We start from the raw sequence: 14,621 nt of genomic DNA, 5'->3' as shown, positions 1-14,621 counted from the left end.
TCATCAAGACAAACCACTAGGAATTTTCCCAAAAATTCCTGAAAAATATCATTGACCCAGTTCTGAAATACTGCCGGTGCATTACTGAGACCAAAGGGCATTACCAAATATTCAAAATGACCTTCAGGATGTTAAATGCAGTTTTCTATTCATCACCCTCTTTGATTCTGATTAAATTGTAGGCCCCTCGAAGGTCAAGTTTAGTGAACCAACATGCCCCCTGTATTTGATTAAACAAATCTGGAATAAGAGGCAATGGATATTGATTCTTAACATTAATCTTATTCATAACCCAATAATCAATACAAGGCCTTAACCCTATATCTTTTTTTGCCATGAAGAAGAACCCTGCTCCCATTGGAGACACAGATGGACGAATATAACTCTTTTGCATACTTGACTTTGTTAGGGGCAGCGCTCCGGACATTCATCTTTGCCATGAGCGCTCCCTCTCCTCTGTTCCCAGGGGCAATGCTCTGGCCGTTTTGTCCAGCCGTGAATGCTCCCAATCTTGTTCCCCCGGTGGCTCCAGGACTCGCTATGCAAGATGCGCCCGCATGCGAGTCCCGAGCGTCCTCTCACCTCCTCGCTCTTCTGCTCACTACGCCACCTGGAACGGGCACCATTAATTGGTGCTTGTGTAGTTTGACCCTATATAACCCCGCACTTCCTTTAACCCTTGCCGGATCTTTATGCTTAGTGCCCTGTGATGTGATTGTGCCTTAATTGTGTTTCTAACCTCCAGCTTATTAACCACAATTACCCCAGGTATGTCCGGGATTCCAATATAACTAGCCACAATTACCCTGTAGGCTGACAGCCCAGGGTACAAAATACCTATAGTACTGACTACCTATAACTTAAAACTTTACTGTTATTGTTGTTTATATAAGATAACACAGTGATTGTGAGTTAAAACCACAAGTTACTGTGTCCTGTATAATCACTTATATTGGTGGGTGAATACCCACACACTATATAAAGTGGGGACCCGTCAAGTACCACCACCAAATTGACCCATTAATGTGTAGATCACATCCAGGCACAGTAAACACGCTTATTAAAATCACAACTGCCTCCCTCTACATGTTTTGGTGAAACAACAACATCATCAGGAGGTAACAATGAGGCAACCATTCGTCCACGTGCATTGGTGGGGTATCTATAGGATCAGGACCCTACCTCATAAATCCGTGACGCCCGCTGGCCCAATCATCCTTAAGGCGCGCTTCCTACCAATCAGATGTGTCACTTAGTAGTCTTTCCACCAGTCAGAAGAAAGTATCTGTGCTTACGTAGTCGTTCAGGTCATTGTTTACCTTCTGCTAGGTCTTCACTATGCACCGCAGTGATCTCTTGCAATGTTCTCTCATTCCCACGCATGATCGCGGACTTGCATCTTGCATCAGTGGAGAGGTTTTACTGCGATGGCGCCTCAGTCCGCGCATGCGGGTGGACCTAGAAATAAATCCAGAACACATAAGCAGCTACACCTGCCTATGCATCTCATAAGTGTAGCTCATATGAGGAGCATTCACTCCTTATTAATTAGTATCCACATAGAGTATAGTTTATAATCAATTCCTGACACAATCTATATACATAAAACTCAATGGGGGAGATTTATCAAAACCTGTCCAGAGGAAAAGTTGCTGAGTTGCCCATAGCAACCAATCAGCTCTCTTCTTTCATTTTTAACAAGGCCTCTGCAAAATGAAAGAAGCAATCTGATTGGTTGCTATGGGCAACTGGGCCACTTTCCTTTTGCACTGGTTTTGATAAATCTCCCCCAATGTGTGTGTGTGTGTGTGTGTGTACGTATATGTGTGTGTATGTATGTGTGTGTGTGTATGTTCAAGCATCACGTCCAAACGGCTAAAGATATTAACATGAAACTTGGCACACATGTTCCTTATATGTCAACAACAAACATAGGATAGGTAATTTAACCCTTACCCACCCCCATTTGCCAGGGTCGGGGTTTTTGTTTAAAGTCCCATACAAGTCTATGGGAAATATATGTTACTGCATAACTTCCAAATGGTTGGAGATATTTCGATTATACTTGGTCACATGTTACTCATATGTCCACTTAAAATATAGGATAGTTAATTTAACCCTTAACTACCCCCATTTGTGAGGGTCAGGGTTTTTGTTTAAAGTCCCATGCAAATCAATGGAAAATGTATGTTCCCACATAACTTCTGTACGGCTGGAGATATTTCAATACCTGGTACACATATTACGGGTAGGGATAGGAGGTTGAGATAGGAGGTCGAGATATGAGGACGGGATAGGAGGTCGAGATAGGAGGTCGAGATAGGAGGTCGGGATAGGAGGTCGAGATAGGAGGTCGGGATAGGAGGACAGGATGGGAGGACGGGATGGGAGGACGGGATAGGAGGACAGGATGGGAGGACGGGATGGGAGGACGGGATGGGAGGACGGGATAGGAGGACGGGATAGGAGGTCGGGATCCTTCCTAAGCATGTCTATTACTGTCTAGTAGGTACATGCTAAAATCACTTTACGGCAGACAACCCATTTAATAATTTACTGATGACAACCATTTTGTTTTCTATGACAATAAATGAGTTGTTGTCAAGATTGCAGCTCAATACAAGATATTTGTGTCCCATAATAGGGTAATTCCATGGTTAAAATATCTCCTCATGTATTAAAGGGGTACTCCGCCCCAGACATCTTATCCCCTATCCAAAAGATGTCTGATGGCAGGAGTTCCACCGCTGGTGACCCCCACGATATCTGCAGCTGTACCCCGCCGTCATCACTACAGAGCACACTGGCTCTGTGCATGCTGATGGGGAGCTGCAGGGGACGGAGCATTGTGATATCACGGCTCCGCACCCATGACATAACGTCCCACCCCCTTAATACAAGTCTATGAGAGGGGGGCGTGATGACCCCAGCGGCAGCACCCCCAAGAATCAGACATCTTATCCCCTATCGTTTGGATAGGAGATAAGATGTCTGGGGCGGAGTTCCCCTCTAGGGAAGACACTGATGTAGACACTAAACTAGATGAAGAAGTATAACCGATTGTTAATTATTCTGTTATGCTTACCTAACCACACCAAATCCATTGTTAGGGTCTTAGAATATGTGTATATATTACAGACACATATCTTATAATGTGCTTTACAAGCAGTCAGGGATCAAACTTTTTAAAAATGTCTCCCACAAGTAATACCTCTTAATGTAAGATCATTGGTGCAGACTTCTCTGTGAAAAAATAAATGAGATGTGGATTGATCATTACCAGAGGTGTAGCTTGTAGCTTCTGGGCCCCGATGCAAAATCTGCAACAGGGCCACATATGCCAATTATATTGCTGGTCTCTAATGGGGCAGATGTGCTTTAGAGCCCCCTTAGGCACCAGGGCCCGATTCGACTGCTATCTCTGCTTCCTCTATAGCTACGCCCCCCATCATTACAATGAAAGGTGCTTTACTGAAGTGTTTCTAGTAAAAAAGGAATGCCTTGAAAAGTAAAAAATTGAAATCTCTTTATAAAAGAGGCAAAAGCAAAGAGCTTATTCTTCCAAGCTCATATGATCACTCAAATTATGGTTCTGTACAATCCAAAGTTCTATGGAACTGTAATATGACATCTCTAGAATGCTTCAAGTTACTTATGGAAACACGCAAAAATTTTCTAGAAAATATATAGTTCTCAGAACCACTTATCAAAACGGACCAATAAGAATGCACCAGGTACAATGGAATGAGCCTTGAGAACAATGGAAAATACAGTATATAAATTTTTCTTAAAAGATAAATAAATCACCATAGAAGACAAATACTAATACTGGTATAAACAGTGCTAGTGATGTTCTATGCAGAAGATGTGTGCTGTATTAATAATAAGGTTCATTGAAAAATGCTTACACAAAAATGCTTACACAAAAAAAAAATACACTTATAATTTTAAAAGTCTACTTCCCAACCATAGACGGTAGCCAATAGATGGTATAAATGCCACTCGGCCCTTGCGGCGTTTTGCAACCCTTTCCAACATTAGGCCATAGAGAACTTATTGAATATTCAATAAACCCATAAAACACATAAAAAGCTTTGTCATTGTCATATTGTCTTTTTTCATTTTTCTGTGTGCCTCGATATAGTCTCTCTGCTTTATGTTTATACATTAAAATTTACTTAATGTTACATTAAAAGGTATAATCTTTCAATGTTTTTCTTTCTTTCAGGTACCTTGCTATACGTTACCCATTGCGTTCAAGAGAACTACGTACACCAAAGAATGCTCTGATGGCTATCACCCTTATCTGGAGCCTGTCGATAATTTTCTCTGGACCTTACCTCAGTTATTACCAGGAATTTCAGATTCAGTCTAACCTTACCGTTTGCCACCCTGTGTGGCAAATCTCTCATCGTAAAACTATGGATCTGTGCACTTTTATCTTTAGCTATGTTATTCCTGTGTTCGTTCTTAGTTTGACCTATGCTCGCACTATACGATATCTGTGGACTTCTGTTGACCCAATTGAAGATATGTCTGAATCAAAGAGAGCCAAGAGGAGGGTGACTCGGATGATCATCATTGTTGCTGTTTTGTTTTGTTTGTGTTGGCTTCCTCACCACCTTGTAATTCTTTGTGTGTGGTTTGGATACTTTCCCCTGAATAACTTCACATATGCCCTACGTATTCTGTCACACTTGGTGTCCTATGCCAACTCTTGTGTAAATCCAGTGGTCTATGCCTTAGTCTCAAAACACTTCCGGAAGGGATTTCGCAAGATTTTTTGTTGCCTGTTGTTGCGCCAAAGGTCAGCCAACAAGATCCATGTGGTCCCTGCTGTCCATGCAGGAGTCAGCACATTAGAAGTGGCGTGTACAGAGGTTACCCAGTTAAGCGAAAGTCCATTGCAGTGCTCAACCTGTTGTCATGATCCTGGAAGCTCATGGGAAGAGACAGAAAGGAATGGAGATAAAAGAGGCCCAGCATTTATTACATTTAATGTTACCTAGTCATGAGAGTCAAGGTGGAAGCGATGAATAAAGACATCTTCAACAACATTCTTCACCACCTCCATCCATTTCAGATGTGCACAAACTCACTTACTTTCTACCAATAAACATATCTAAAACCAAGCAGTTCCTTTGCCCCTGAAAGCTCAAAAGACATATACACTGTGAGGAATACAAATGTAAATCAATACGAGCACCATGAGCCAATGTGAACACCAGCCCCATTTACCATTCCTAAATTGACTTTTTATGAAAAGAGATGAATTGAGACTCTATTTTAGCTTGGGACTGATGAGTGATACACATTGGTCTGCAGGCTACAATATATATAACCACTTTACCGCTATTCTTGATTGTTCTGCCCGGAGCCTTCAATTATCATTACTGTGCAAGAAAACCTAAAGTCTATAACAGCAGTATATTACTGTGTGTCTTTAACAACATGTTCAGAAATGTTCCCATTAGGTCTGAAATTAGAAAAAGTGTCAGCTTTTTTTCATAAAGAGCACCACTCCTGTCCAAGGTTTAATCTGGTATTGCAGCTGATATCTTTTCAAATCTCCTGGCAATCCTTTTAAAGGAGTACTCCACCCCTAGACATCTTATCCCCTATCCAAAGGATAGGGGATGAGATGTCTGATCGCGGGGGTCTTACCGCTGGGGAACCCCGCAATATAGCATGCAGCACCCACCTGTATCTGCTTCCGGAAGCGCTGGAGATTCTGGCTCCCGACCACGGAGATGGAAGATCGTGACGTCACGACTCCGCCCCGTGTGATGTCACACCCCACCCCCTCTATGCAAGTTTCTGGGAGGGGGCTTGACAGCCACCAGCCGTAGACTTGCATTGAGGGGGCGGGGCGTGACGTCACACAGAGGCGGAGGCATGACGTCACGATCTTCCGTCCCCGTTTCCGGAAGCAGATACAGGGGGGTGTTGCATGTTATATTGTGGGGGTCCCCAGCGATCAGACATCTTATCCCCTATCCTTTGGATAGGGAATAATATGTCTAGGGGTGGAGTACCCCTTTAAGCACTGATCCCGGCCTCTTTTTCATCGATGCCAGCATGCCTTAGATAGTGCAGCACAACTATATTCATTACTTTATTATTATTATTCTTAATTGCTCTAAGTCGCTGTTCTGTTATATTAAAGTGCAGCATAGCAAATAAGATGTATACCCACAACATTAAAAAAATAAGACTGAGAAAAGAAAAGTTATCAGCGTCTTTTGCACATGCCTGGGAACCTACAAAGAACAGGCCATAAACATAATTGTTGTGCTTATCAAGCTGTAAAAAAGTGTGGATACAACAGTGTCAAGGCTCCATGAAGCTTTGGGGCTTTCGTCAATTTGGGAACTTTCATGGCCATCCCTTTCTGCTCAGACTGAAGCTTTCCATAGGGTCGTTGTCTCAGTTATATTTGTTAGACCAATAGACTAGGCTTTGTACATGTGTTTGCAGTAGAAATTAGCTGGCCAGCACTGCTGCAATCTGTGACACCCCTCCTACAGCTCCCACTGGACAAAGTACACTTTCAGGCTGGAATAGTGGTGCTCAATTTTAAAGAAGAACAGTTCAAATCGCAAATACACATATTGAAGAATGAGAAATGGCACTCACCAGTATCCTTATCTTCTCTTTATTATATCAAAAAGTGCAGGTATACAGTCACCATATTCCCCCGTTAAGGTGCGGACACCAGTGTGTGTGCTTAACAGGTAACAATTATTTTGCGCGAGATTTCGCTTCAACAGACCCTCACCTTCCTTTGCCCTCACATCCATCTAATACCTTTTACCTGGATGAGGACAGCATGTGGGCGTGGATAACAAGCATAGGTTAAAATAAGTAAGTTAATACATATATACAAAGATAAAACCATATTAAGCAGTTTTTACAGGAATAGACCCAAATCAATACGATCATTGAGGCCCGCGAGCTCCTGGCCTCCTGTCTTTAATGTCCAGCAGGCCTCTATTTCATGTAGAGCTTTTATATTATCTTTGCCTTCGCAGCCTGTTAACCTTTTAATTTTCATGATTTTTAGAGTGCTAGTATCTCCATTATGTTCTTTTTTAATATGCTCTATTAGTCTGGGTGAGCCTTTACCGGATCTCACAGACCAGACATGTTTACGGAACCGGGTGTTTAGGACACGGGTAGTACAACCAATGTAAAACCTTCCGCAGGTGCAAATTAATGCATACACTACGAAAGCTGTTCTACAACAGATTTAGGACATCCTCCTATGGAGACATATTTTCCTGGTGTGAACTGCAAGCATCAATTGCATCAACCACATTTAAAATTCCCTGTTACTACTGCCTCTTCTAACCATGTTGACTGCACTACGTCAGCTAAATGATGCAGAAACATACACTAAACTGACAAAAAAATCCCATGAAAGGGTTATGGTCTAAATGACAAACAATCCTGAGAAGACAAACAGAGATAGGAATACTGTCAGAAAAACCGACAGAATGGTTGCTACCAAAATCACCAAAAGAAGCAAACTGGTATTTTTACCCAAAATTCATAAGACGTGGAGGCCCCACCTGGGAGACCAATAGTCTCCCGGGTGGGGTCTCTGACAGGGTCTTTATCAAAATATAGCGACTGGCTTCTGAGACCAATCCTCAGGAGTGTTCCCTCTCGTTAAAAGGATACCAACGATTTCCTCTGTGCACTCAACGGCATACCCTGGCAGGAAGATTTTCTATTTGGTGAAATACCGGTAATCACCAAAGGATATAGAAAAAGCACAGCCTCTAATATCTATTTGCATTTTTCAAGCTACCATCCTACACATACCAAAAACGCAATTCCATATGGCCAGTACCTCCGATTAAGGAGAATAAACAGTTCAGATGAGACATTTGAATAGCAAGCTTTTTCCCTCTGACAACATAGAGGGTATCCTCAGGAAATGTTAAACAAAGTGCTTGACAGGGCAAGAAATATGGATAGAAAAACACTATTAAATAAAAAATTGAAAGATAGATTACATCACAAAAAGAATGACAAAAATTAAAGATTGTCCTCATTTAAATATAGCCCTGTATTTGATATTATAAAACAATCTATTTCCTCCAATTGGCACTTAATAGACAGAGATTCATCATTAGGGAATGTCAGATTACAGGAGCCTATAATTACTTTTAAAAGAACAAAAAAATCTAAAAGATGAACTAACATGCAGTAAATTCAAAGAAACAGATAAAAATAGAACATGGTTAGAAGAGGCAGCAGTAACAGAGAATTTTAAATGCGGTCGATGTAATTGATGCTCGCAGTTCACACCAGGAAAATATGTCTCCATAGGAGGACGTCCTAAATCTGTTATAGGGCCTTTGTAGTGTATGCATTAATTTGCACCTGCGGAAGGTTTTACATTGGTTGTACTACCCGTGCCCTAAACACCCGGTTCAGTAAACATGTCTGGTCTGTGAGATCCGGTAAAGGCTCACCCAGACTAATAGAGCATATTAGACAAGAGCATAATGGAGATACTAGCACTCTAAAATTCATGAAAATTAAAAGGTTAACAGGCTGCGAAGGCCAAGATAATATAAAATCTGTACGTAAAATAGAGGCCCTCTGGATATTAAAGGGGTATTCCAGGTGTCATCAGAGAGCACTTAGACAGAAAAGAACAACTCAACTTCAGCAGCTCATAAGTACTGAAAGGATTAAGATTTTTTTATAGACGTAATTTACAAATCTGTTTATCTTTCTGGAGCCAGTTCATATATAAAAAAAAGTTTTTTCCTGGATAACCCCTTTAACCTCTTAAGGACCAAGGACATACCGGTACGTCCTGAGTCCTTTCACTTTCTATAACACGGGGCCACGGCATGGCCCCGCGTCATAGCTGGTCGGGCCCGGCCTCTAACAATGGCCGGGACCCATGGCTAATAGCGTGCAGCACTGATCGCGGTGCCGTGCCTTTAGACGCGGAGTTCAAAGATGAACGCCGTGTCTAAAGTGAAAGTAAAACCATGCCGGTTAGCTCAGGGAGCTGTTCGGGATCGCCGCGGCGGAATTGCGGCATCCCGAACAGCATACAAGACAGCCGGAGGATCCCTACCTGCCTCCATGCTGTCCGATCGCCGAATGACTGCTCAGTGCCTGAGATCCAGGCATGAGCAGTCAAGCGGCAGAATCATTGATCACTGGTTTCCTATGAGAAACTAGTGATCAATGTAAAAGATCAGTGTGTACAGTGTTATAGCCCCCTATGGGAGCTATAACATTGCAAAAAAAAAAAAAGGTAATAAAGATCATTTAACCCCTCCCCTAATAAAAGTTTGAATCACCATTTAAAAAAAAAAAACCTGTGTAAGTAAACATATGTGGTATCTCCACGTGTGGAAATGTCCAAATTGAAAAAATATATCATTAATTAAACCGCTTGGTCAATGGCGTACGCGCAAAAAAATTCCAAAGTCCAAAATAGTGCATTTTTGGTTACTTTTTATATCATGAAAAAATGAATCAATAAGTCCGATCAATACAAAATGGTACTCCTAAAAAGTTCAGATTGCGGCGCAAAAAATAAGCCCTCATACCGCCCCATACGCAGAAAAATAAAAAAGTTATAGGGGTCAGAAGATGACAATTTTAAACGTATACATTTTCCTGCATGTAGTTATGATTTTTTCCTGAAGTATGACAAAATCAAAACTATATAAGTAGGGTATCATTTTAATGGTATGGACCTACAGAATAAAGAGAATGTGTTATTTTTACCAAAAAATGTACTGTGTAGAAACGGAAGCCCCCAAAAGTTACAAAAGGGCGTTTTTTTTTTCAATTTTGTCTCACAATGATTTTTCTTTCCCGTTTCGCCTAAGATTTTTGGGTAAAATGACTGACATCATTACAAAGTAGAATTGGTGGCACAAAAAATAAGCCATCATATGGATGTTTAGGTGCAAAATTGAAAGAGTTATAATTTTTTTAATGTAAGGAGGAAAACATGAAAGTGCAAAAATGGAAAAAACCCTGGTCCTTAAGGGGTTAAAGACAGGAGCCCAGGAGCTTGCGGGCCTCAATGATCGTATTGATTTGGGTCTATTCCTGTAAATACTGCTTAATATGGTTTTAACTTTGTATATATGTATTAACTTACTTGATTTAACCTATGCTTGTTATCCCCGCCCACATGCTGTCCTCATCCAGGTAAAATGTATTTGATGGATGTGAGGGCAAAGGAAGGGGAGGGTCTATTGAAGCGCAGTCTTGCGCCAAACAATTGTTACCTGTCAATCACACACACTGGCGTCCACACCTTGCCGGGTGAATATGCAGATTGTATACCTGCACTCTTTTCACATGTGTGTAACTGTGATAGAAGGTCAGAAAAGGTACAGTACAGGTCTCAAAGATGTCATAGGTGCAGCTATAACCTTTTTGCCCAGGCGTCTACCCTAATCTTGATCTGACCTTTTACAGTCAATTAAATTGTTCAGAAAAAAAGTAGTGCAATAAAAAAATTGCAGGAATATTCCATTTGTTAACAATATCTCAATAAATGTATTTTCTGGATGTGTGGGTAAGTTATTGCCATATTAATACACCCACCACTACCTTTATATATATATATATATATGTCTTTAATGGGTAGTGCAGCACAACTTCATTACTTTATTTCTATTAAGTCGCTGTTCTGTTATATTAAGATGCAGTATTGCTAATTGGTCGTTAACCAGAAACGTTAATTAAAAAAATACTGAAATAAAAAAGTTATCAGCGTCTATTGCACATACCAGGGAACCTTGAAAGAACAGGCCATAAACACGAATGTTGGGCTGATCAGGCTGTAAAGAAAAGTTGTAGGTATAACAGTGTCAAGGCTTCATGAGACTTTGGGACTTTTATCACTTTGGGGACTTTTACAGCCGCCACCCTCTGCTAAGGCTGGAGCTTCCCATTAGGTAAGCTGTCTCATTGAGTGGGCTATTCTCTTACTGTATCAGGAGGTTTGCTTCTCTCTCTACTTGTAACCAAACATGGTTTAAATATATACAGTACTCTGTACAATGATTAATACACAAGCGTACCTTACTGTCCTTATAATGTTTCATATATTTCATGAGGTTGTTTATCCTTGAGGTGAGCACCATAAAGATGTGTGTAAACCTATAGGCCAGTCCTGCTCCATTGGGAATTCTGAGAATATGCAACGCAGCTCTCTGATTCCACCTTTTATTGGTATCTTTCCCTTTAAAGAAGATGTCCAATGGAAAAAGCGTATCCCCTATTCACTGCCGTGATGACATTTCCCACCCAGCATGTAAGCTGGTCAAAACACGCCCCGTCCGTTATTCTCTATGGGGGAGACACAGCGTTTGTGTGTTTTTGCCTCTCCCATAGAAATGAATGGAGGGGGCGTGTTTCGACCTGCTTACATGCTGGGTGCGAAATGTCATCACAGCAGCAGAGCCAGGGCCCCAATCAGGAGATTTCGGGGGTCCCACTGGTCAGACCCCCCCCCCCCATGATCAGTCTCTTATGTCTATCCTGCGGATATGGGATATGTTTTTTCCATTGGACAGCTTATAGTATGTGCTGGGTGCGAAACATCATCACAATAGCAAAACTGGGGCCGAGCCAGGGCCGCGTGTGGGAGATCACTGGAGGCCCCACGGGTTGGACCCTCCGCGACCAGATACTTGTCCCCTATCCTGTGAATAAGGAATACGTTTTTTTTCCACTGGACATCTTCTTTAAGTCAGTGTTTGACTCCTGAAAGACTCCTTTGAGAGACTTCCAGTGAGCATATCAGCGGAGGTTAGGTGAGGTGAGCAGATCCGTGACTGATGCTGCTTTTCTTCTCCCTCTTCACTTGGTTTACCTGCTGCCCGTGTGCCCCCTCACCTCAGCATAACATGAAAACATTTTTCTGCCGGAGTGGAGACCCCAGCACATGAGGACATCCAAGATGGCAGCAGACCTCGATGCGGGACATGGTGGCATGAGTTTCAAGTGGAGATGGCTCCTATATATATATATATCCCCTATCTCTGTATTAGGTTGGGCCGACATCCAGTCTCTCTTTACAAACTGAATCCCCCTCCTTTTACATCTTACCGATATCTCCCACCTGCAGACAGCCTTCACATCCTTCCTTTGGAAGGGTAAGGGTATTCCGGTGATAAACCATTTTTTCATATCAACTGGCTCCAGAAAGTTAAATAGATTTGGAAATTACTTTTATTAAAAAATCTTAATCCTTCCAGTACTTATAAGCTGCTGTATACTACAGATGAAATTGAGTTGTTCTTTTCTGTCTGACCACAGTGCTCTCTGCTGACACCTCTGTCTGTGTCAAGAACTGTCCAAAGTAGGAGGAAATCCCCATAGCAAACTTCTATTGCTCTGGAGAGTTCCTGACATGAACAGAGGTGTCAGCAGAGAGCACTGTGGTCAGACAGAAAATAACTCCACAACTTCCTCTGTAGTATACATCAGCTGATAAGTACTGGAAGGATTAAGATTCTTTAATAAAAGTCATTTACAAATCTCAAGATTTGGAAAGAGTGTTTCAGCTCACCTGATCCCACTCGTGAACGGCCAGCCTCTGGAGCAAAGCAGGTACAGAAGAAGGGTGGAGCCAGCACTGAGTAAAATAATTCTTTAATTTGTATCCAAAGTAAAAATTCCATGGCAGGCAAAAAATGTAACACAAGGACAAGAGTGCAGTGCAACATAGCTTGGAGTCCTCAAATGCCGACGCATTTCAGGCCATATGCCTTAGTCATGGCATACATGTAATCAATTCAACACCTTCTTTTATACTGAGATAGCTCAGGTGTTCACCTCCCACAAGGGGAGGGAACACCGGAATTAATCACCTAGGACAACCAACTTTATTGTTCACTGTGCATTAAAATAAACATATATAAAAATGAGGAACAATTGCAAAAAATAAAGAAGACATGGTAAATATAAACATACGTATAGTAAAGTATAATGTATACCAAAAGATAGGCCAAATCTATAAGCAAATGCAAGGGCTATATACAAAAAAGAAATATGTTATATTTATTAATTAATCATGTACAGGAAATGCAGAAAAGAATTAAAATTCATATTCCACATTGTCCACATGATCTAATAGTGAAGAATTAGGTCAGTCCTATTGTTCAAACCGTGGGGAAAGATACTGTTAAACAAGTAAATCCACATAGTTTCCCTATTGCGAAGGTGTCTGATATTATCACCACCTCTTTTGCTGGGTATGATTTTTTCAAGAGCACAAAAATGAAAGCTGGGAACATCACCATTATGGACTGAGAAAAAATGTTTTGATACATTAGACATACCACCATTGAGGGGACCACTAGAACGACGGATATGTTCTTGAATGCATTTTTTCAATGACCACTTGGTACTACCAATATAAGTCAAAGAACAAGCAGAACATACAATTTTGTATATAACTAATTTGGAGTTATAATTAATGAAACTATCGATCCGGTGTTTTTTTATTATCAACAGTGCCCTCAATGGTCGTACATCTAGTGGCATATTTGCAAACTACACATCTTGCTTCTGCACATTTAAAAAATTTTTTAGTTTTGAGCCAAGTGTTATGAGTGTCACGGTCAGCAACTGTACTATGTGACAAAGTATTAGCTACTGTAGGTGCTTTGCGGCTAGAAAATCTAATACCTTTATGTAATACTGTACTTAAACCAGAATTTAAATGTAATATAGGAAGATGTTTTAAAATAACTTCTCTAATTTTATTGAGCTGTGGACTTTAGGTAGTGACAAATGTTATGGGATCACTAACCTGTTTGCGATCTTTCTTTATAAGAAGGTTTGATCTTTGTAAAGGATCTACCCGCTTGCAAGCTTTGTCAAGGATCGTATTTGGATAGCCACGCTGTCTAAAGCGTGTGCACATAGAATTAGCTTCCTCTTGCTATTCAGACTCCTCGGAACTGTTCTGTTTCACACCGGTCAGTTCACCAATAGGAACACCCTTGATGGTGTGCTCTGTATGGCAAGAATCAGCCCTGAGTAAAATATTGCCAGAAATGGCTTAACGGAATGGACGCACTTCAACGCTGTTGCCATTAGCAATCAAGAGCACATCCAGGAAGGGTGTACAAGTTTTTGACTAGGTGTGAGTAAATCATAAGTTACAATGATTATCGTTAAAATAAGACATGAATGAATTTGCTAAACTTTCGTTATTTTTCCATACAACAATGTTGTCGTCGACGTACCTGCCAAACCATGTGACATTGTCTCGATAAGGGTTGTATTCAGAAATGTTTTTTAAAGTTCTCCCACCAAAACACAAATAAATTAGCGAAAGCAGGTGAAGATTTTCACCCATAGATGCTCCGCTTTTTTTCCAAATAAAAAACACCATTAAACAAAAAATAATTGTGTTTCATAACATAAACAGTAACATCTAGAATAAATTGTTTCAATTCGAAATCATAATTAGAACAATTGTCTAGAATGTATGTAAGGGCTGTTATTGCTAAATGATGGGGAATACAAGAATAAAGAGATTCAATATCGCATGTGAGCCATGAGTACTGTTCACACCATCAAAATGAGTCAAGAATTGCCAAAAGGTGCTT

The 14,621-nt window shown here is 40.9% G+C and overlaps 1 protein-coding gene across 1 annotated transcript in view; it reads left to right on the top strand.

Annotated features, from left to right (window-relative positions):
• The window catches only part of GALR2 (galanin receptor 2), a 59,528-nt gene extending 53,918 nt beyond the window's left edge, over window positions 1–5,610 (top strand). Inside the window, exon 2 of the mRNA XM_056550091.1 lies at window positions 4,229–5,610. Within this exon, the coding sequence (XP_056406066.1) occupies window positions 4,229–5,009 (781 nt within the window). The 3' untranslated portion in view covers window positions 5,010–5,610. The remainder of the gene's footprint in view (window positions 1–4,228) is intronic.
• Window positions 5,611–14,621: the final 9,011 nt, after the last annotated feature.

This window comes from Hyla sarda, chromosome 13, assembly GCF_029499605.1.
Source record: "Hyla sarda isolate aHylSar1 chromosome 13, aHylSar1.hap1, whole genome shotgun sequence".
In the NCBI taxonomy this organism is placed as follows: Eukaryota; Metazoa; Chordata; class Amphibia; order Anura; family Hylidae; genus Hyla; species Hyla sarda.
This window is presented reverse-complemented; position numbering and strand designations above follow the sequence as displayed.